Source organism: Mastacembelus armatus, unplaced genomic scaffold (assembly GCF_900324485.2).
Source record: "Mastacembelus armatus unplaced genomic scaffold, fMasArm1.2, whole genome shotgun sequence".
Taxonomy (NCBI): Eukaryota; Metazoa; Chordata; class Actinopteri; order Synbranchiformes; family Mastacembelidae; genus Mastacembelus; species Mastacembelus armatus.
In genome coordinates this window covers 1-22,643 of record NW_022872934.1, presented here as the reverse complement: position 1 = coordinate 22,643, position 22,643 = coordinate 1, and the positions used below count along the sequence as shown (strand labels likewise).

At 46.9% G+C, this 22,643-nt stretch overlaps 1 protein-coding gene and 1 long non-coding RNA gene across 4 annotated transcripts; one reads left to right on the top strand and one right to left on the bottom strand.

Annotated features, from left to right (window-relative positions):
* The first annotated feature begins 862 nt into the window (after positions 1–862).
* On the top strand, positions 863–11,839 carry LOC113125719 (uncharacterized). 2 transcript variants are annotated; one of them, XR_004463055.1, is made up of 4 exons: positions 863–1,046; positions 2,731–3,431; positions 3,578–3,708; positions 11,448–11,839. It is a non-coding gene; the product is annotated as an uncharacterized LOC113125719 (long non-coding RNA). The 2 variants fall into 2 exon arrangements; XR_003295280.1 differs by having other exon boundaries at positions 2,731–3,708.
* Positions 5,699–22,024, bottom strand: LOC113121306 (patatin-like phospholipase domain-containing protein 7). 2 transcript variants are annotated; one of them, XR_003295160.2, is made up of 4 exons: positions 8,191–8,720; positions 7,786–7,913; positions 7,324–7,657; positions 5,699–5,741 (listed from the first exon to the last, which is right to left on the bottom strand). XR_003295160.2 is itself a non-coding variant. In XM_026295744.2 (4 exons), exons 1-4 carry the CDS (start codon positions 22,000–22,002, stop codon positions 7,592–7,594), a joined length of 330 nt encoding a protein of 109 aa, XP_026151529.1. In that variant the 5' UTR covers positions 22,003–22,024; the 3' UTR covers positions 7,208–7,591. The 2 variants fall into 2 exon arrangements, 1 of the variants encoding a protein (XP_026151529.1); XM_026295744.2 differs by lacking the exon at positions 5,699–5,741 and adding an exon at positions 21,952–22,024 and having other exon boundaries at positions 7,208–7,657; positions 8,191–8,275.
* Positions 22,025–22,643: the final 619 nt, after the last annotated feature.

Sequence of the window (22,643 nt, the reverse complement as noted above, 5' to 3'; positions counted from 1 at the left end):
TCAGCTGATCTTTCAGTTCCTCTATTTGATTTAGGTAATCCTTTTTTAACATTTCCAGTTCTTGCACCTTATCATCCATTTGCTGGACCAGCAGGGTCAGATTTTGTTTTCCTCTTTAGTTAAATTGGATGTCTCTAACTCTTTCTCCGTATTCTCCCTCTGCATCTTCTCCAAGGAGTATTTTTGCTCGAGCTCCTGGCATTGCTTCTCAAGATCCAGAACTCTCTGCTCTGAAACTGACACTGAAAGAGCTCTCTTTTCCTCTTCAAGCCTAAGGTCAGTTCTGGCCGTATCTAGTTCATTTTGTAGTTTGGCAATTTGCAACTCATATTCCTCGGCTTGGTTCTTTGGTTCATGAATCTCACTCTGTTCTTGTCTTAAAATCATTTCAGCTACAGAAAGTTCTGAAAGCTGTTTTTGCATCTTACTGTTTTCGTCCAGGAGCCATTGCTCATTTTTCTTTGTCCTGCGTAGTTCCCACCTAAGTTGAAAAACATCCATTCTGTCAAATCTACTGTCCTCTATAGGTTCCATTGTGTTTATCACTCTGTCAGTGTCTTTAGTGTCTTTTCTCTGTATAGAAACTGTATTTGAAGAGAAGTTTCAACGTACTACTACTACACTGAAGCTGTACCCTTTCAATTCTGACATCATCATTATGTCATACTTCAAAGGTGACATCAGGGTCTGAACCTGGTTTCCGGTTTTGAGCCCTGCCTGGCGTCTTATTTTGGTTAGCTTCCTGTTTCTGAACGCTGAATGTTCCCTTCGCGCATGCGCAGTTCGAGTATTTATACCAACAAAGTCACGTGTGACCCCGGATGACCCCCGGAGGTGATATATTCCGGCGTCATCTAAGGCTCTTTTCCTCTTTTCTCCTCGCGCGCGGTTCGCATGGTGGCCGATTGCTTCGCAAGCGGCACATTCCTTACCAGTTGCTGGGAGCCCCGTGACCCGAGGGGTCGGAGAAGCGGATTCGCCCTCCAGGGGCTGCGACTGTGGCTTCGGGATCTTCCCGTTGTTACATTACCCTGGAGATAATACTTGTACGCGTTTTCTTACTATTTATCTGAGAATCTGTTCTGTTATTATCCTGCTAAAATAGAGATACTTGGCATTATACACTGCCTGATGAGTGTGATTGGTTGCAACATAGCGACTGTTCTGGTGCATTGTATTGGGTGCACCTCACATTTTCTTATTTGATCAACACAAGGTCATCGTCGATTGATGAGGAATCCATTTTTTTGTAGCACGACTTTTTAGAACCCGTAGTCACATAATCGTATCGCATTTGTGGTGCATTTAATTTGCAGAATATAACGTTCTTGATTTGATTCTCTGTAGCTATTTAGAGTTCTTGTATCTATTTCTGTTCGTTCTGCACCTTTTTGTTGTAGACCACTTGAAAACTGGATGAATATACAAACTAATATACAAACTGCTTGAACCACTGACAACTGAAAGAACCTATTTTATTTGAAACATGGCAATAAACAATTTCACATTCAGCTGAACACTTGTTTCTCCACATTTTCAGCAAACAAAGTATAAATTAAAGAAAACTTACAGTTATCACCAATTTGCTCACTATTAATATTCCAAATCATTATAGGGTCTTGTTTAACAATTTAACAGGTAAGTCATAACAGCTGAAAATGAGGAATTCAATTTTACAAAGGTAAAGTTTATACTACTGTAACACGGCTGTAACGTCTTCCATACAATTCAAAAATGGTTAGCATCAGCATTTTCTGTATTTAAAAAGTCACTATACTCTGCCTTCCAATCATAAAATAAATAATGAACAATGAATCACAAAGAAGTCATTTAACCATTATGACTGAAAAGGACAAAAAGCAGCTCTGTAAAGCATGATGTTACCTTAACTGGCAGATAATTTAATTCTGGCAAGCAGAATGAGGAAGATACCCCCCCAAATCTTTTTCTATTAAGAACTCCTGATACTATCCTGCCTTTCCCCTTCCATCTACTACAGCACTGCCTTTTCCCCACGTCACAATAAATCCTTTCTATTATAGTCTTTCTCGAACGCTTACACACTATAACCAGGTTTGTTAATTAAAGATCCCAAACTATAATGCCATCTACCAAAAGACAGACTAATTTCCTACAACTAAAAACACACAGTTCCCATTTTCACATGAGATTTGTTGAACATTGTGTGAACAACTACACACAAAATTGTTTCACATGTCAGTGTCTGCATTTAAAAAGCACTGGCATTGGTATGATTAATTCAAGTCATCACACTCAATCATTAACACACAATTCCCCGTTGGAAACGCCATGAGATAGACAAAGGCCAGTGGGTCAGTTCACTTGTCGTGAAACAGTAAGCCCATAAGGAGGACACACATGGTAGAGGAAAGGCAATGAAAACAAATACTTTCTGAATAATTCATGCAACTCCAGTTGACCTTGTCCTTGCCCATTAGGGAAGTTGGGCAAAGTGTGCAGTCAAATGTGAGCTGCTTCAAAGTAACTTCTATACTATATACGTCTATAATCTGGACCTTCAGAGATGAAAATAGGTAGATAGTTTACATACTGTGCACTACTGTAACTTTGAAGTGCTGTACTCTGCACTGTTACAGCACTTATGTGTCCCTATACATGTTTCCTCTCTCATACTGTAGACTACATACTACTGTACGCTCTTATTTTGTGAAATGGATGGGTTACAGTAATCTCATGGCTATTTTGCAGAACAGAGCAAAGACCAGCTAATGGAGGCTGAAGACATGTCAATCAATATTCTGAGGCACTGATGCAGTCAGCATTTCAACAATTGACCACATCTTTCAGTGGAAAAGGTTGGTGATGAATCAGGTTTATTAGAAGGAATTCCGACATAGTCTGGACCAGACCAGAGATGAGAGCTTTATGTACAAACTGGGTAAATACATATTTTTGTCTTTATCTATGTCTATCTTTGTCTATGTTCTTTTCAGCTGCGGTATATGTATTTCACTCAATTTCATTTTAACTAGGAGGAATAAAAAACTGTCTTGTGTTTTTATATTGGGGTCATGTAAAGATGCTGGTCTGGGGGAAAAGTGCCATAACTTGATACAGTAAGGTTTTTGTAGTAGTGTTTTGAATCAGTCTCAGCAAGGTGCCTTGGCTGTTCTATAGTGTCTGTGTATTTAAAGGCCTTTGTGTGATGTCTGAAGCCAAAGTCTGGTTTAGATGAAGCATTACATGGTTTTAACTGGACATAGAAGTTTGAATTTAGGGTTTTGAGAAATGGAGTATTATTTTAAGAAAACATGTCTTAGGAAATATTTTGCTTCACCTGTACATTACTAGTGATCACGTTGCCACATGTCCTCTGGTCTGTGTGTGCGCATGGCTGGTACCCCTCTCATTGCACTGGATTCCTGAGTGGATTGTTGCTTTGAGAATCTGTAAGTTTATTGCTTTACCATATTGTTGAATTAATTATTATTTTTTACTCCACCATTGCTATAATTCATATTTATCTTCACTTAAGCTTTCTCTGTTGAAACGCTATGGTAACCTACATGTCGCATGCTCTCAATTTTTGTCCTAGTCTCCTGGTATTCACAGGCAGAAGATAATCAGGTGGCCTCATATATCCCAGTTATGACTCATGCTTCCATACTGTAATGCTACTGGCTCTCAGATGCCTGCTCCATCCTCAACGCCTGTGCAGCTCTCTAGGTCAGCTCACATTGAAAGACTGTTGTTGGTTCTAATCAAACATCTACACATTATAGTATACATCATCCTTCCATTTCCTATTTCCAGAACCTCTTCCTGAGCTCCCTCTACCTCTGCCTCTTCCTCTGAATCCTCTCCTGTTGTACTGTGAAGGACCTCCTCTCCCCCTGTCACCCATGACATCCAGTAGTGCAAACACTGCAGCTTTTGATTGTTGTTCTGATTTATGTTTCTGTAAGTCTTGGGCATGCTGTGCATAATTCATTATTTGAGTCACTCCATCTGTGGGTGTATTAATATTTAGCTTTCGGATGTGGTGAGTGATGGACGGAAGAAACCCACTCAGCAAGGCCTGCTTCAGTTGTTGCTGATAGGGGGAAGCGACAGTGTCAGAGGGATCCAAACCACTGTTTGCTTTAAACACTTCCTCTAGCCGTCCTCTATAGTCCTGCACATCCTCACCTTCTTTTTGTTTACATTGGGCAATAGCTTGGTAATCAGGAGGTTTAACAAATGCATTTTTTACTCTATCTGTCAGCAATGTAACTTGGTTGTCTAAGGCTGGGACTCCGGGGGCCAAAACTTCCCCCCCTGGAGTCTGCCCTGTATATCCTCCCCTCACTCCTCCATATCTGTGTCCTAAAGCTTTCCTGCACGCTGAGTCAATTTCCTGCCCGTCCAAATTGTAAGTTTGTCTAAGTTGTTGCTGATTTTCTAGCCATTAACGAACATTAGCGAGGGGGTCCCCTAGCCCTTTTACTGCATCCTCTAGCTCCTTACAAGACCACGGTCTCCTTACCAGGAGAAGTGGCCTGTTATCATTCCCTACTCCAAAATGAGGGTTAGGCACACTTAATTTTGACATAGCCTCTGCCAGTCCCTGGACCTCATCAACTAAAGGACCATACAGATTTCCTGATCTAGTGTGGCTAGGACTGGTTAGGGCAGGTCCAGCCGTAGGAGGCGGGATCGCGGCTGCCTTCGCTGCCCCCGTCACAGGTGCAGCAGCCGCTGCTTCTTCTTGTTGAATTAACGCTTGTGGGCACCCTACAAAATCAGCTGGCTCCTCCTGGAGGGCTGCTATGAGGGACTTTTATCTCTTCTCTTCTCAGCTTGCTCTTGCCACTTTACTGCCTCAATGAGCTGCAATTTAAATTTATCAATTTTCCTAGGTTCTACTATGGCCATTTCTGCTTTTAACTGAGTTACCAATTTATCGCATGCGCAGGTTTCCAATTTTCCAGGAAACTCATACTTTTTCCCTCCATTCTCCTAAATATCTCGCTGATCCAGGAGAATAAGTGTTCATAAATTTAGGATCCCCCATTAATTGGGGTTTACTGTTCCCCTTTCCCATAGTTGCAACTTTGGCACAAGCAAACGATCAGTCACAACAGCGCGGGGATCGTCCACTGTATCAAGCTTCTACAGGTACTAATTACCTGCGGATACAGCCGTCCACCACACTCAACTTTTCAATTTTTACTTGTGCCCAACAAAATACACAGTTTAAATAGGTAGTGACGCTGCTCTATTCAGCCGACAATAGTCCGTCAACTACCATCAATCACACGTTCTCATTCACTCACACGCTCTCATTCACTCACACGTGTTTCAGTATCCCTGATACTTTCTTTTCGTCCCTGACGAATAGCGCTTTTACTTTTCAAGTGTCCCTGACACTGCTATGTCCCTGACATAGGTTTCGTCCCTGACGAACTTACAGCTGCTTTCTAGTGTCCCTGACACTGCTTATGTCCCTGACATAGGTTTCGTCCCTGACGAACTTACAGCTGCTTTCTAGTGTCCCTGACACTGCTATGTCCCAGACATAGAAGTCAACGCAGCTCACCTATTTCTGCAGATACGTCTCTTGTCCGGCTTCCGTCAAGCAGCAGAAGTGAAGAGGATCTTTTCAGGCGAGTAGACACCGACCTCCCGTCGAATTCACGAGGGTGGATTTTCCTCGATCCCCTATGGGACCGACTGTGCACAGTTTTCCAGCGTCCTCGTCCTCCTCTTCACCGTTGATGCTGTATTGGAAACCGGGCGGAAACACCAATAAATGTTGGTTCTAATCAAACATCTGTAAATCTGTCTGCAAAATGACAATTCTCATAACACAGTTAGCAATTTACAATGCCCTTATTCTAACAACTGTCCTTCCTTTACTTTAAAAGAGATGACCCCTCGGAGTTTGCAAAGCTTAACATGGCCCTGGAAAACCTGCTACCACCAAATGAAACTGAGCAAAATAATGGCATTCTGTTGGACCATTTGAAACTGTCATTTGGCCTTAGCATATGCTCATCATCCTCAGCCTTACGCTATTAGGTCTTGTGAAGGCTCTCCAGAAGAAATGTGGCCAAGCCCGATCTGTGGATATTAAGAACAACTGCTTCCATCTAGAACATTCCAACTATAGTTACAGGGTACTCTTGGGGGTTCAGCCAGTTTGCTGTATTGATCAGAGCTCTGGTTGGTATGCATTAGTCTTGGGGTCATAATGAATGAGCCAAGGAGTGTGCATGTGCATTACATGTCCATCAACTGCTCAGTAAACTTTTAGGTGGACATGTGGACAACTTTTCCAGACATGCCAGAACTGCGACCCTTATAATCTCATTAATTTTGCAAATTGGCTGGAGGAAGAGATGGCATGTCAAAGTATGGCTCTTAAAGTAAACAAATAGTCAAGCAAGAAATTCCAAGTCACAGGCCAGGAAGGTCTACAAAGTCAACTTTAACAACTACTTTATTCCAGTTTATAAAGCAAGAGGAGAACTCCAGACTTCAGAAAACTCCTATTGTCAAAAGTCAGATGAGCCTAGAACCTCTTGTGTCTTCTGTAATAATCAAGCTCAGCACCTCATCACATAGTCATTACTCTCTGACTGACAGGCACAAAATTAGTCTTCCTGATTGAACTGTGGCTACAGGTCATTATTTAAATCTTAATTAAACCTATGCTGCATCCCGATTCCATACTACATATTAACTGTATATGATGTAACCATATCCATTTAAAAAGTGTTTAGTATAGTATGAAAGCTAGTGTAACATTGAAACAGCTAAAATAGCTGCCATAAAGAATATTCCTGGTTCCTCCTCCTGCCCTGGTTAGCATGTTTGACAAGCTCAGTGAGAAAAGGCACAGGTTAAGGTGAAAAGAAAATACCAAAAAAACTGCACTGCAGTATTTATGTTATTATTGAAATACTTGCCTAACTAGTCAGCCTTCATGTAAGCAATACACTCAAGATATATCTCTAATGTGCATGATTTGCATGTAAGAAAAAGCTTATTAGAGTAACTGTTCACATTATCATGTTCACACATGTAGTGTTCAGATACCCCTGCTCTGAACCCAAAGAAATTCTTTCATTGTCATTCATTGATTATTAACTGCATGTTGGTAAGTACAGTGGGCAACGCTGTACTTGAAGTGCACTGCATGCACAAAACATATATGCTGTTTTTCTTTTATGTAAACATTATGAAACACACAATAGTGTTTTTTGAATCTATATCAGGAAGCAACTACGAATAAAACTGTCAAACATTTCAAAGCACATTTTCCATATGAAGTGGAAAAAAACAAAACAAAACACATACTCTTTAGTAGGTTTGAGTCAGTTACTGCATCCGTACCAGTTTGGTGCTCTGTTCATGTGTCCTGGATTGAGACACTGAACATGCTACCTGACTGTTCCTTAGATAAGAGTATCAGCTACATGTTAGATAATGCAAACTCAGTGCATTGTTCAAAGGGTACATAAATACTGCAATCGTGTTTGTGTGTGTGTGTATATATATATATATATACACATATATGTGTGTGTGTGTTGTGTTGTGGACCATGGTCAGAAGCCCTGATAAGCAGTCATGATCTTGCATTATGTGGCACGTTCTTTGTTCGGTGCTGAATATGTACTGGAATTTCTTCATCCTGTGCAAAAGACAAAAGGTTAAAATTAGCATCTCTGTGGCTGTCAGGTTATGGGTTATGATGGTTATGATATAGCTTTACTTCCACACAGACTTCATTACATTAACTTAAAACACGTAATAACATACTGTTTCATTGTCTGCTGTCTCCTCTCCCTCAGTTTGCTGGCTGCCAGCATTGACTGCCTCAAAGTCAGACAGCGCACTTTCCACTGCCTCCTCATCATAGTCTGTCTGGTATTCATCAGACGGTTCCTCTGAAGACAGTCAAGGGACATTATCATTTTGTCCCATTTTAAATCACAATCTATTATTATTATTTATGTAACTTGTCAAAGGAGAGCATTTGAGTATTTTTGGACAAAAAGACACTTGCCAATATCATCAGGACCATCAGGTTCTTATCTTTATTAGAGATTTGATATAATCACATACAAGTCTGGGCTATAACTGTAAATCAAAAGCATGCTTGAATATTAGCTAATAATGATAAGCGCATGCTAATTATTAGCTTATGATTTCAATGTTACTAACCATTGATTAAAGTGCTCGTCACAGGTTCGATTCTTGACACAATTTCAGCCAAGTCGGTAAAGGAGGCATTTGGACAGGTGACCACCTGAGAGATGCAACACATCATATCAGAGAAGGCCTTAATTCAGCTTCTTTGTAGTTGATTCACAGTCGACGTGATTCTAATTATACACAGTACAGTATATGCGAACAATTTCTTAGTGCAAGCTATAGCATTTTGTGTATCACATGTAACCACTAGATATGTCTGATGGAGATCTGAAGTGTAACAGCAATACAATTAAAGGTGCCCCGTAGGTCCCAGGTGCAGCAAACAGTATAGAGGTAAAACATCTTAGTATTGCACCAACTCGGCAATCTGACAAAACCCTGCAATGCACTCCAAGGTCCAGAGCATCTGGCTACCACAGCCAGCTGATTAGGCGCACATGTGACACCCATCTCTGATGCATGAAATTCATGCACGTAATTCGACTGTATGTCTAATTACTGACAGCCATCGTGTTTGTAACAGAGCGAGAGAGAGAGAGAGAGAGAGATGGCCAATATAGCCAGTAAATAAAGACATGAAAGATCATGACAGGTGTTTTATCAGCTTCTTCATATTGATTTTGTTGATATTTCTGGCTTTGGTGAAGATTAGATCATATTTCATGACCATTTTATGCAGAATCCCAAGAAACTGCAGTGTCATTACTTTTCCTGACAACTGTGTAAGCATACTGTCAGAGAAAGCGTGTCGTGTTGTGTGTGTTGCATAGTTCGTCTACAGACTAGCAACAGACTAGCTATAGTTTAACACACCTAAAAACTAACTAAACTCTAAACAATTCATTAACTGCTACATTCCGGTACTAGTCAAGTACCTTTCTATTTTGACCGGTATTTATTGCTATTTCCTGACTTAGCGCTCGTTAGCCTACCGGTTAGCTTAGCTAGCTAGTTAGCTTAGCTAACATGGCCTCTCCCTCTCCCTCTCTTTCTTGCTCGGTGTGCCACATGTTTAGTTATTCCTCTGCCTCCTTTAGCGATAATGATACCTGTAATAAGTGTAAGGTTCTGTTAGCCTTGGAGGCGAGGATCACTGATTTGGAAGCGCGGCTCCGCACCTTCGAACAAAAGCCAGCTAGCCCAGCCCCGTTAGCTGGTGTGGAGCCACCGAGCTCAGGGTCTGTTAGCGGTCCAAGGGCAGCTCCGGAGCAGCCCGGAGAATTAGCCTGGGCGACGGTCCGACGGAAACGTACTCCTAAGCAGAAGCCCACGGCTCATCACCTGCCTGTTCACGTTTCTAATAGATTTTCCCCGCTCAGCGACACACCCGCTGAGAAACCGACTCTGATAATTGGCGATTCCATAGTCAGAAACGTGAAAATAGAGACACCAGCAACCATAGTCAAATGTATTCCTGGCGCCAGAGCGGGCGACATCGAGTCAAATCTGAAGCTGCTGGCTAAGGCTAATCGGAAATATGGGAAAATTGTTATTCACGTCGGCAGCAATGACACCCGATTACGCCAATCGGAGGTCACTAAAATTAATGTTGAGTTGGTGTGTAACTTTGCTAAATTAATGTCGGACTCCGTAGTTTTCTCTGGACCCCTCCCCAATCTGACCAGCGATGACATGTTTAGCCGCATGTCGTCGTTCTGTCGCTGGCTGTCTAGGTGGTGTCCAGCAAACGATGTGGGCTTCATAGACAATTGGGCCACTTTCTGGGGAAAACCCGGTCTGGTAGCGAGAGACGGCATCCATCCCACTTTGAATGGTGCAGCTCTCATCTCTAGGAATTTGACCGAGTTTATTAGCCGACCTAAAGCCCTGACAATCCAGGGTGGGGACCGGGACGCAGAGACTCAGTCTAAAACGCCTCTCTGCAGTTTCCTTAGAGCCGCCGCCCCCCTCAAACCACATAGAGACTGTGTCTGCCCCTCGAACATATAAATCAAATAAATTAGAAGTTAACAGAAGAGGAGTTATTCATAAAAACTTAATAAAAATTAAGACCACTCCTCTTATTGAACAGAAAAACAGAACTGTCAAATGTGGATTATTAAATATTAGGTCCCTTTCTTCTAAATCTCTGTTAGTAAATGATTTGATAACTGATCACCAAATTGACCTACTTTATCTTACTGAAACCTGGTTACAGCAGGATGAATATGTCAGTCTGAATGAATCAACCCCCCTCAGTCATAAAAATTATCATGTTCCTCGAAGCACAGGTCGAGGTGGGGGAGTAGCTGCAATCTTCCACTCAAACTTATTATTAAACTTTCATCCTCAGAACAGTTATAACTCATTTGAGAGCCTCACTCTTAGTCTCTCACATCCAAACTGGAAAACACAAAAACCAGTTCTACTTGTCATTTTGTACCGTCCACCTGTCCCTTACTCAGAGTTTTTAACTGAATTCCCTGACTTCCTGTCTGATTTAGTGCTTAGATCAGATAAAGTTATTATAGTGGGAGATTTTAACATTCATGTAGATGTTGAAAATAACAGCCTCAGCATTGCATTTAATTCTATATTAGATTCAATTGGTTTCACTCAAAATGTTAATAAACCCACCCACTGTTTCAATCACACCCTTGATCTTGTTCTGACCTATGGTGTCGAAATTGAACATCTAATAGTTTTTCCCCCAAATCCTGTTTTGTCAGATCATTCTTTAATAACTTTTTTTACATCTATGCCAAGTATAAACATAGTGGAGGGCAGCTGCTTCAATCCCACTCCCTACCAAATTGATCATGTTGTTGACAGCGCTGTAACCTCACTGCGTGAAACGCTTGATTCTGTGGCCCCCCAAAAAGTCACAGCTCTGTTGAGCCCAGTGTTCCCTTAGCTCTCAGCAGTGATGAATTTATGTTTATTTACAAATAAAATCACAACTATTAGAGATAAAATTCAGCAGATGCTTCCTATACCTGCAATAAATGAATCTTCTACTACAGTAGCTCTTGAATCATCTGTAGGACCTCAGTTATGTTTAGACTGCTTCTCTCCTATAGATCTCTCTGAATTTACATCAGTAGTTGCTTCATCGAAATCATCAATGTGTCTCTTAGACCCCATCCCGACTAGACTGCTTAAAGGCACCCTGTCATTAATGAACTCATCTTTATTAGACTTGGTAAATTTATCTCTAGTATCAGGCTACGTACCACAGGCCTTTAAGACTGCAGTAATCAAACCTTTACTTGTCAGGAGGCGGCAGTACCAGTCCTCCTAATTACCTTGTCTCCTTTCTACCTCAGGGTGTGTTGTCTGCAGGTGTGCCACAAGAGACAGTTGCTGCTGATGAGCATCACCTGGTCCCAATTACTCACCATCGTCAATAAAGGCTCCGGTTCACCTCTCCAGCGTCGCCAGTTCTTCCCATTATCTACACGCGGTAGCCTCTCGCCAGCTTCACTCAGTGAAAGGATCAGCTCAGCCAAAAACTTACCTGTTCTCTATTTCTCCAGGTCCCTGCATGTCAGCAGTTCCTGGGGTGTGCCTTCCCCTGTCGCCTGGGAGCCACGCAGTCTGATCCAGGCATTCGTCGCCCTGTACTTTCAGGAAAGACTGTCCTGAGCACCTGGAGAGTTTTATGTGTGGATTAACCTCCAGTGAATTTGTGTTATAATAAACTGACTCTGTTTTTGAATCTGCCTTTGGGTCCTCTCCGTTTCCGTCATTAGTGACGTAACAGAAAGAACTGGCCAAATGGACCCAGCGGATTCCCAGCCCGGCAAACACCTGAGCAGTAGCGCTCTGCACGAGGCGCTCTCCCGGCAAGGGGCCTTGCTAGGAGAGCATGATCATACTCTACGCAGCCTGGTTAAGATGAACCAGGAAATGGCTACGCACATGACCCAGCTGATGGATCAGGTACGGATTCTAACCACGCAGCTCTCTCCCGCAGCTCCTGTGGTGTCGGTTGACACGCCACAGACGGGCCCGCCACCTGGCCCGGCGCAGGATCAGCCCGACCCGCACGTCGCGGACCCCGAACCATATCACGGAAACCCTGGAACCTGTGGAGGATTCCTTCTTCAGTGCGCGAACATCTTTGAGACGCGACCCCGGACCTACTCCACAGATAAGTCCAAAATTTCTTTTATAGTCGGACTGCTACGGGGAAGGGCGCTCACTTGGGCGGAGGCAGAATCCTCGTCCAGGCCATTAACTAACCTGACACTACTCCAGTTTCTTGAGGCTTTCAGGCAAGTGTTTGACCGACCTGATTATGCCGGGGACGCCGCTACACGGCTCCTCACCATACGCCAGGGAAATAGGAGCGTGGTGGATTACGCCATCGAGTTTAGGACGGTGGCAGCATGCACGGGGTGGGCAGGACCAGTCCTACGGGAGTTGTTCAAACGTGGACTTTCCGAACAGCTCAAAGATGAACTAACTTGCAGGAACCAAGCTCCCGATTTTCCATCTTTTATAGACCAGGTGATCCTCCTGGATGGTCGCATCCGGGAGAGGCGACGAGAGAGAGCCAAGTGGGAACGGTTGCCCGCGGGGCCATCTGCCCAGGAATCCGCGGCACGACCTCCAGCTCCCAAGGCTTTTCCGACCCCCACTACCACCTCCTCGGACCTGGAGGAACCCATGCTGCTGGGTCATGCTGGTCTGAGCCCGGAAGAGCGGCGGCGGCGGTTCCAGGGAGGTTTGTGTCTATACTGTGGTGAGTCAGGTCACGTGCTTAGAAATTGCCCACAACGGCCAAAAAAACCGGCCGCCTCATCAGTAAGCCTGGGGGTGCTGGTGAGTCGGGTGTCGGATCGCCCGGTATGCCCCAGGGTAAATTTGTCGGCCGTCCTCTTGGTCGATCGGCGGACATTTCCCGTGTCCGTCCTGGTCGACTCGGGGGCGGACGACAACTTTTTAGATGCAGAATTGGCGCAGCGGATAGGGGTGTCCTTACCCCCCCTGCCCTCCCCTTTGAGAGCCAACGCCCTAGACGGTCGTCTCCTTGCCCACGTCACACATGTTACCGTTCCCTTGACCCTGATCCTCTCAGGTAATCACCGCGAGGAGATCACATTTAAAATTATTCCAGCACCGCGATCAGCCCTGGTACTAGGTCTTCCGTGGCTTCAACACCACAACCCTCACATTAACTGGGCTACCGGTAGGATCACCGAGTGGAGTCAGCGCTGCCATGGTACTTGCCCCTGGGCGGCGTTGACCCCCACTATTACCCAGAGTAACCCTGTTGAGACGGCCATAGATTTAACCGGCGTGCCGGAGTGTTACTACGACCTGTCGCAGGTCTTTAGTAAAAAAAGGGCCTTATCGTTACCCCCACACCGACCCTACGATTGCCCCATCGATTTCCTCCCGGGTGCTCCGCTTCCTTCTGGCAGGCTGTACAGTCTGTCGCGCCCGGAGAGGGAGGCGATGGAGCGGTATATTGGTGAGTCCCTCGCGTCAGGGATAATTCGGCCCTCGTCGTCCCCGGTGGGGTCCGGTTTTTTCTTCGTTGAAAAGAGGGATCGGACCTTGCGTCCCTGCATAGATTACCGCGGAATTAACGCTATCACCGTGCGAAATCGCTATCCGCTTCCCCTGCTGTCATCCGCCTTCGAGTTGCTGCAAGGAGCGACTATTTTCACCAAACTCGACCTCCGTAGTGCGTATCATTTAATTCGGATCCGGGAGGGCGATGAATGGAAAACGGCTTTCAAGACCCCTTTAGGGCATTTTGAATATTTGGTGATGCCATTCGGCCTCACCAACGCCCCAGCCGTTTTCCAGTCAATGATCAATGACATCCTCCGAGATTTCCTGAACAAAGTAGTTTTTGTTTATCTTGACGACATCCTGATTTTCTTGCGGACGCTGCATGAGCATCGGGAACATGTGAGACTGGTGCTGCAGCGTCTGTTGGAGAATCGGCTGTTTGTTAAGGCCGAGAAGTGTGAGTTTCACCGCCCATCGGTTCCGTTTCTCGGTCTGATTGTTGAGAGCGGTAGAATACTAGCAGACCCCAGCAAAGTCAGTGCGGTGGCTGAGTGGCCACGCCCCACAACTCGGCGTAAGTTACAGCAGTTCCTCGGGTTTGCCAATTTTTACCGCCGCTTTATCCGTGGGTTCAGCAGCGTGGCCCAGCCCCTTACCCGGCTCACATCCCCCAAAGTGCCTTTCATCTGGCTCCCAGAGGCAGAGGCAGCGTTTTCTGAACTAAAATCACGCTTCACCTCGGCCCCTGTCCTCCTGCAACCAGACCCTCTGCGGCAGTTCATCGTAGAGGTTGATGCTTCTAACGTAGGAGTGGGGGCGGTTCTATCCCAGCGTGCTGAGTCTGATGGGAAGTTGCATCCCTGTGCTTTCTTTTACCAGCGGCTATCCCCGGCAGAGCGCAATTACGACGTGGGCGATAAGGAACTCCTTGCTATAAAATTAGCCCTAGAAGAGTGGAGGCACTGGTTGGAGGGTGCAGAACATCCCTTTGTAGTGTGGACCGACCATAAGAATCTAGCTTACCTACAGTCTGCCAGACGGCCCAAGGGTGTGCCTTCCCCTGTCGCCTGGGAGCCACGCAGTCTGATCCAGGCATTCGTCGCCCTGTACTTTCAAGAAAGACTGTCCTGAGCACCTGGAGAGTTTTATGTGTGGATTAACCTCCAGTGAATTTGTGTTATAATAAACTGACTCTGTTTTTGAATCTGCCTTTGGGTCCTCTCCGTTTCCGTCATTAGTGACGTAACAGAAAGAACTGGCCAAATGGACCCAGCGGATTCCCAGCCCGGCAAACACCTGAGCAGTAGCGCTCTGCACGAGGCGCTCTCCCGGCAAGGGGCCTTGCTAGGAGAGCACGATCATACTCTACGCAGCCTGGTTAAGATGAACCAGGAAATGGCTACGCACATGACCCAGCTGATGGATCAGGTACGGATTCTAACCACGCAGCTCTCTCCCGCAGCTCCTGTGGTGTCGGTTGACACGCCACAGACGGGCCCGCCACCTGGCCCGGCGCAGGATCAGCCCGACCCGCACGTCGCGGACCCCGAACCATATCACGGAAACCCTGGAACCTGTGGAGGATTCCTTCTTCAGTGCACGAACATCTTTGAGACGCGACCCCGGACCTACTCCACAGATAAGTCCAAAATTTCTTTTATAGTCGGACTGCTACGGGGAAGGGCGCTCACTTGGGCGGAGGCAGAATCCTCGTCCAGGCCATTAACTAACCTGACACTACTCCAGTTTCTTGAGGCTTTCAGGCAAGTGTTTGACCGACCTGATTATGCCGGGGACGCCGCTACACGGCTCCTCACCATACGCCAGGGAAATAGGAGCGTGGTGGATTACGCCATCGAGTTTAGGACGGTGGCAGCATGCACGGGGTGGGCAGGACCAGTCCTACGGGAGTTGTTCAAACGTGGACTTTCCGAACAGCTCAAAGATGAACTAACTTGCAGGGACCAAGCTCCCGATTTTCCATCTTTTATAGACCAGGTGATCCTCCTGGATGGTCGCATCCGGGAGAGGCGACGAGAGAGAGCCAAGTGGGAACGGTTGCCCGCGGGGCCATCTGCCCAGGAATCCGCGGCACGACCGCCAGCTCCCAAGGCTTTTCCGACCCCCACTACCACCTCCTCGGACCTGGAGGAACCCATGCTGCTGGGTCATGCTGGTCTGAGCCCGGAAGAGCGGCGGCGGCGGTTCCAGGGAGGTTTGTGTCTATACTGTGGTGAGTCAGGTCACGTGCTTAGAAATTGCCCACAATGGCCAAAAAACCGGCCGCCTCATCAGTAAGCCTGGGGGTGCTGGTGAGTCGGGTGTCGGATCGCCCGGTATGCCCCAGGGTAAATTTGTCGGCCGTCCTCTTGGTCGATCGGCGGACATTTCCCGTGTCCGTCCTGGTCGACTCGGGGGCGGACGAAAACTTTTTAGATGCAGAATTGGCGCAGCGGATAGGGGTGTCCTTACGCCCCCTGCCCTCCCCTTTGAGAGCCAACGCCCTAGACGGTCGTCTCCTTGCCCACGTCACACATGTTACCGTTCCCTTGACCCTGATCCTCTCAGGTAATCACCGCGAGGAGATCACATTTAAAATCATTCCAGCACCGCGATCAGCCCTGGTACTAGGTCTTCCGTGGCTTCAACACCACAACCCTCACATTAACTGGGTTACCGGTAGGATCACTGAGTGGAGTCAGCGCTGCCATGGTACTTGCCTCCGGGCGGCGTTGACCCCCACTATTACCCAGAGTAACCCTGTTGAGACGGCCATAGATTTAACCGGCGTGCCAGAGTGTTACTACGACCTGTCGCAGGTCTTTAGTAAGGAAAGGGCCTTATCGTTACCCCCACACCGACCCTACGATTGCCCCATCGATTTCCTCCCGGGTGCTCCGCTTCCTTCTGGCAGGCTGTACAGTCTGTCGCGCCCGGAGAGGGAGGCGATGGAGCGGTATATTGGTGAGTCCCTCGCGTCAGGGATAATTCGGCCCTCGTCGTCCCCGGTGGGGTCCGGTTTTTTCTTCGTTGAAAAGAGGGATCGGACCTTGCGTCCCTGCATAGATTACCGCGGAATTAACGCTATCACCGTGCGAAATCGCTATCCGCTTCCCCTGCTGTCATCCGCCTTCGAGTTGCTGCAAGGAGCGACTATTTTCACCAAACTCGACCTCCGTAGTGCGTATCATTTAATTCGGATCCGGGAGGGCGATGAATGGAAAACGGCTTTCAAGACCCCTTTAGGGCATTTTGAATATTTGGTGATGCCATTCGGCCTCACCAACGCCCCAGCCGTTTTCCAGTCAATGATCAATGACATCCTTCGAGATTTCCTGAACAAAGTAGTTTTTGTTTATCTTGACGACATCCTGATTTTCTCGCGGACGCTGCATGAGCATCGGGAACATGTGAGACTGGTGCTGCAGCGTCTGTTGGAGAATCGGCTGTTTGTCAAGGCCAAGAAGTGTGAGTTTCACCGCCCATCCGTTCCGTTTCTCGGTCTGATTGTTGAGAGCGGTAGAATACTAGCAGACCCCAGCAAGGTCAGTGCGGTGGCTGAGTGGCCACGCCCCACAACTCGGCGTAAGTTACAGCAGTTCCTCGGGTTTGCCAATTTTTACCGCCGCTTTATCCGTGGGTTCAGCAGCGTGGCCCAGCCCCTTACCCGGCTCACATCCCCCAAAGTGCCTTTCATCTGGCTCCCAGAGGCAGAGGCAGCGTTTTCTGAACTAAAATCACGCTTCACCTCGGCCCCTGTCCTCCTGCAACCAGACCCTCTGCGGCAGTTCATCGTAGAGGTTGATGCTTCTAACGTAGGAGTGGGGGCGGTTCTATCCCAGCGTGCTGAGTCTGATGGCAAGTTGCATCCCTGTGCTTTCTTTTCCCAGCGGCTATCCCCGGCAGAGCGCAATTACGACGTGGGCGATAAGGAACTCCTTGCTATAAAATTAGCCCTAGAAGAGTGGAGGCACTGGTTGGAGGGTGCAGAACATCCCTTTGTAGTGTGGACCGACCATAAGAATCTAGCTTACCTACAGTCTGCCAGACGGTTAAACGCTCGGCAGGCACGGTGGGCTCTGTTTTTTACTCGATTTCAGTTTACGGTCACCTACCGCCCGGGGTCACGCAACACCAAGCCGGACGCTCTCTCCCGCCAGTTTGCTCCCGCAGAGTCGGAACCCGAGCCCGCCTCCATCTTGCCCCCAACTGCGTGATAGCAGCGGTCACCTGGGAGATCGAGAACCAGGTACAACAGGCTCAGATTAATGAGCCGGATCCGGGCACTGGCCCAAGTAACAGACTTTTTGTACCCAGCTCTGTCCGATCGCAGGTTCTCCAGTGGGCCCACGGAACCAAGCTCGCCTGCCACCCCGGAATCGCCCGCACCAAAGACCTGGTACAGCGACGGTTCTGGTGGCCGTCCCAAGACCAGGATATCCGGGCCTTTGTGTCAGCTTGTGCCATATGCGCCCGAGGCAAGGCTTCACACCGACCGGCCCCCGGACTACTTCAACCATTGCCGATACCTTCGAGGCCTTGGTCGCACATCGCCCTCGACTTCGTTACGGGGCTCCCCCCCTCTCAAGGTAACACCATTATCCTAACCATAATAGACAGGTTTTCTAAGTTTGCACATTTCATTCCCCTTCCCAAGCTCCCCACTGCACTAGAAACTGCCCACTTATTAACCCAGCATGTGTTCCGGCTGCACGGAATTCCGCGGGACATAGTGTCCGACCGAGGTCCCCAGTTTACCTCCCGGGTCTGGAGGGTTTTTTGTGAGGACTTGGGTGCGACAGTGAGCTTATCCTCGGGGTTCCACCCGCAAACCAATGGACAGACTGAGCGTGTTAACCAGGACCTGGGAGCAGCTCTGCGTTGTGTCACTGCCTCTTGTCCCACCGACTGGAGTAAGTACCTGCCTTGGGTGGAATATGCTCACAACTCACAACTAAGTTCTGCTACTGGTCTAACCCCCTTCGAAGCCTCCTTAGGTTATCAGCCCCCGTTGTTTGATGCCCAGGAACGGGACGTGGCAGTCCCGTCACTCCAGCACCATCTCCGTCGCTGCCGCCGGGTGTGGAGACTAACACGGATGGCTCTTCGGAGAACGGCGGAGCAGAATCGTCGAGTGGCTGACCGTCAGAGGTCCCCAGCCCCATCTTACCAACCGGGACAGTCGGTATGGCTATCCACTCGAAATATCCCACTTAAGACTGAATCTCGTAAACTCTCTCCCAGGTATATCGGACCCTTCCCTGTCGAGCGTCTCATCAACCCCGTAGCGGTCCGGCTTCGCCTCCCGCCCCACATGAGGATTCATCCAGTATTCCATGTGTCCCAGCTGAAACCAGTATCAGTGAGCCCATTGAACCCCCCGGCCAACCCACCACCGCCGCCCCGGCTCATCGATGATGCCCCCGCATACACGGTGCGCCGGTTACTGGATGTCCGCCGCCGAGGACGGGGGTATCAATATCTGGTGGACTGGGAGGGCTACGACCCAGAGGAGCGTTCCTGGGTGTCACGCTCGGCTATCTTTGACTCCACCATGGTCAGAAACTTCCATCGGAGACACCCTGACAAGCCTGGGGGTCGCCAAGGGGCGACCGTAAGGGAGGGGGTACTGTCATGAGGCGGCAGTACCAGTCCTCCTAATTTACCTTGTCTCCTTTCTACCTCAGGGTGTGTTGTCTGCAGGTGTGCCACAAGAGACAGTTGCTGCTGATGAGCATCACCTGGTCCCAATTACTCACCATCGTCAATAAAGGCTCCAGTTCACCTCTCCAGCGTCGCCAGTTCTTCCCGTTATCTACACGCGGTAGCCTCTCGCCAGCTTCACTCAGTGAAAGGATCAGCTCAGCCAAAAACTTACCTGTTCTCTATTTCTCCAGGTCCCTGCATGTCAGCAGTTCCTGGGGTGTGCCTTCCCCTGTCGCCTGGGAGCCACGCAGTCTGATCCTGCCCTGTACTTTCAGGAAAGACTGTCCTGAGCACCTGGAGAGTTTTATGTGTGGATTAACCTCCAGTGAATTTGTGTTATAATAAACCGACGCTGTTTTTGAATCTGCCTTTGGGTCCTCTCCGTTTCCGTCATTAGTGACGTAACATTACTCAAAAAGCCTAGTCTTGATCCAAGAGTCTTGGCTAATTATAGACCAATATCCAACCTGCCATTTATTTCTAAAATCCTAGATAAAGCTGTTGCTAAGCAGCTATCAGACCACTTACACAGGAATGAACTATTTGAAGATTTTCAATCAGGATTTAGAGCACATCATAGTACAGAAACAGCACTGTTGAAAGTTACCAACGATCTTCTCTTAGCCTCAGATAATGGACTTGTTTCAATACTTGTCCTCCTAGACCTTAGTGCTGCATTCGACACCATTGACCACAACATCTTATTACAGACACTGGAGCATGTGACTGGTATCAGAGGAACAGCGTTAAAGTGGTTCCAATCCTATTTATCGGACAGATTCCAGTTTGTTCATGTTCATGATGAACCTTCCACACAAACAAAAGTTAGTTATGGAGTTCCACAAGGCTCCGTGCTAGGACCGATTCTGTTTACCCTGTACATGCTTCCTTTAGGATATGTCATTAGGAAGCACTCTATTAATTACCACTGCTATGCAGATGACACTCAGTTATATCTATCAATTAAACCTGTTAACACAAACCAGTTAACCAGACTTCAAGCCTGTCTAACTGACATCAAGGCCTGGATGACCAGTAACTTTTTACTTTTAAACTTGGAGAAAACAGAAGTTATTATATTTGGGCCAAAAAATCTCAGAAATAACTTTTCTAAAATTACAGCTACTCTAGATGGCATAGCCCTGGCCTCCAGCACTACTGTAAAAAACCTTGGAGTTATTTTTGACCAGGACATGTCCTTTAACTCACACATAAAACAAATCTCTAGAACTGCATTCTTTCACCTGCGCAACATTTCCAAAATTAGGAACATCCTGTCTCAGAATGATGCAGAAAAACTAGTCCATGCATTTGTTACATCAAGGCTCGATTACTGTAACTCATTACTATCTGGATGTCCCAATATCTCCATAAAAAGCCTCCAATTAATCCAGAATGCCGCAGCCAGAGTCCTGACAGGAACTAGCAAGAGAGATCATATTTCTCCTATATTAGCTTCTCTTCATTGGCTCCCTGTAAAATACAGAATAGAATTTAAAATCCTTCTTCTCACATACAAATCCCTTCATAATCAAGCTCCTTCATACCTTAAAGACCTCATAGTACCATATTATCCCAATAGACCACTTCACTCTCAGAGTGCAGGCCTACTTGTGGTTCCCAGAGTTCTCAAAAGCAGAATGGGAGGCAGAGCCTTTAGCTATCAAGCTCCTCTCCTGTGGAACCAGCTCTCAGCCTGGGTTCAGGAGGCAGACACTCTCTGTACTTTTAAGGCTAGACTTAAAACCTTCCTCTTTGACAAAGCATATAGTTAGGGCTGGCTTCAGGCAACCCTGAACCATCCCTTAGTTAGTTATGCTGCTATAGGTCTAGACTGCCCGAGGACCATCGGTGCACTGAGCTCCCCTACCCTAACCCCCCTCCCCCCTCTTTCCCTTCCCCTCCCCTCTCTTCTCTCCTCCCTCCTCACATGTATATTCCACAATTGAATGTCACTAACCTTGTGCTCTCTCTCTCCCCTAGTTTGTGCTCTCTCCCTCCCTCTCTCTCTCTCTCTGTACCTTCTGCAGGTGTCCCTGGTCCTGGAGCTGTTTATCGCTGATGTGCAGTTACTGGCCCCACCAACCTGCAGTGTCTATTTGTTGTTATTGTTGCTGTTCTTTTCTCTCTGCTCTATCCACTCACCCCAACCGGTCGAGGCAGATGGCCGCCCAAACTGAGCCTGGTTCTGCTGGAGGTTTTTTCTTCCGTTAAAGGGAGTTTTTCCTCTCCACTGTCACCAAGTGCTTGTTCATAAGGGAATTGTTGGGTTTTTAGTTCTAGTTTTTGTAAAGTGCCTTGAGATGATTTGTATTGTGATTTGGCGCTATACAAATAAAATTGAATTGAATTAAAATAAGGCTTATTGGCAGCAGCTGAGAACAGCTCAAACCTGGCATTAAGAAAGTGTTGGTAGATAAAATTTGAGGTTCTTCCCCCATTTGCTGTTGGAGGTGATCCAATCATCTGTCTGAGATCTCTGGTCATAACATACAATATTAAAAAATAAACAATTTCACAGCCCTAGTCTGGAGTAAAATTAAACAGACTGTGGCTTTAAATTCCACCCCAAGGTCAGTAGTGTGTGATGTCACTCACATGGTTGACTTTGGTCTTGTGGAGCTCCTCCTGATGCCTGTCCTTCAGCATGCTGTCCACCACCCCACTGCGATGCCACACAACAAACAGTGTCTTCCCGTGCTGGTACCCTACATCCTACAGCTACATTCAGCAGAGGTATGATGACTTTCAATGCCAGCATATACAGTGGGTACGGAAAGTATTCAGACCCCTCTAAATTTTTCAGTCTTTGTGTCATTGCAGCCATTTGCCAAAATCAAAAAAGTTCATTTTATTTCTCATTAATGTACACTCAGCACCCCATCTTGACAGAAAAAAACAGAAATGTAGAAATTTTTGCAACTTTATTAAAAAAGAAAAACTGAAATATCACATGGTCATAAGTATTCACACCCTGTGCTCAGTATTGAGTAGAAGCACCCTTTTGAGCTAGAACAGCCATGAGTCTTCTTGGGAATGATGCAACAAGTGTTTCACACCTGGATTTGGGGATCCTCTGCCATTCTTCCTTGCAGATCCTCTCCAGTTCTGTCAGGTTGGTGGTGAACGTTGGTGGACAGCCATTTTCAGGTCTCTCCAGAGATGCTCAATTGGGTTTAGGTCAGGGCTAGGGCTGCTGGGCCAGTCAAGAAACGGTCACAGAGTTGTCCGAAACCACTCCTTTGTTATTTGAGCTGTGTGCTTAGGGTCATTGTCCTGTTGAAAGGTGA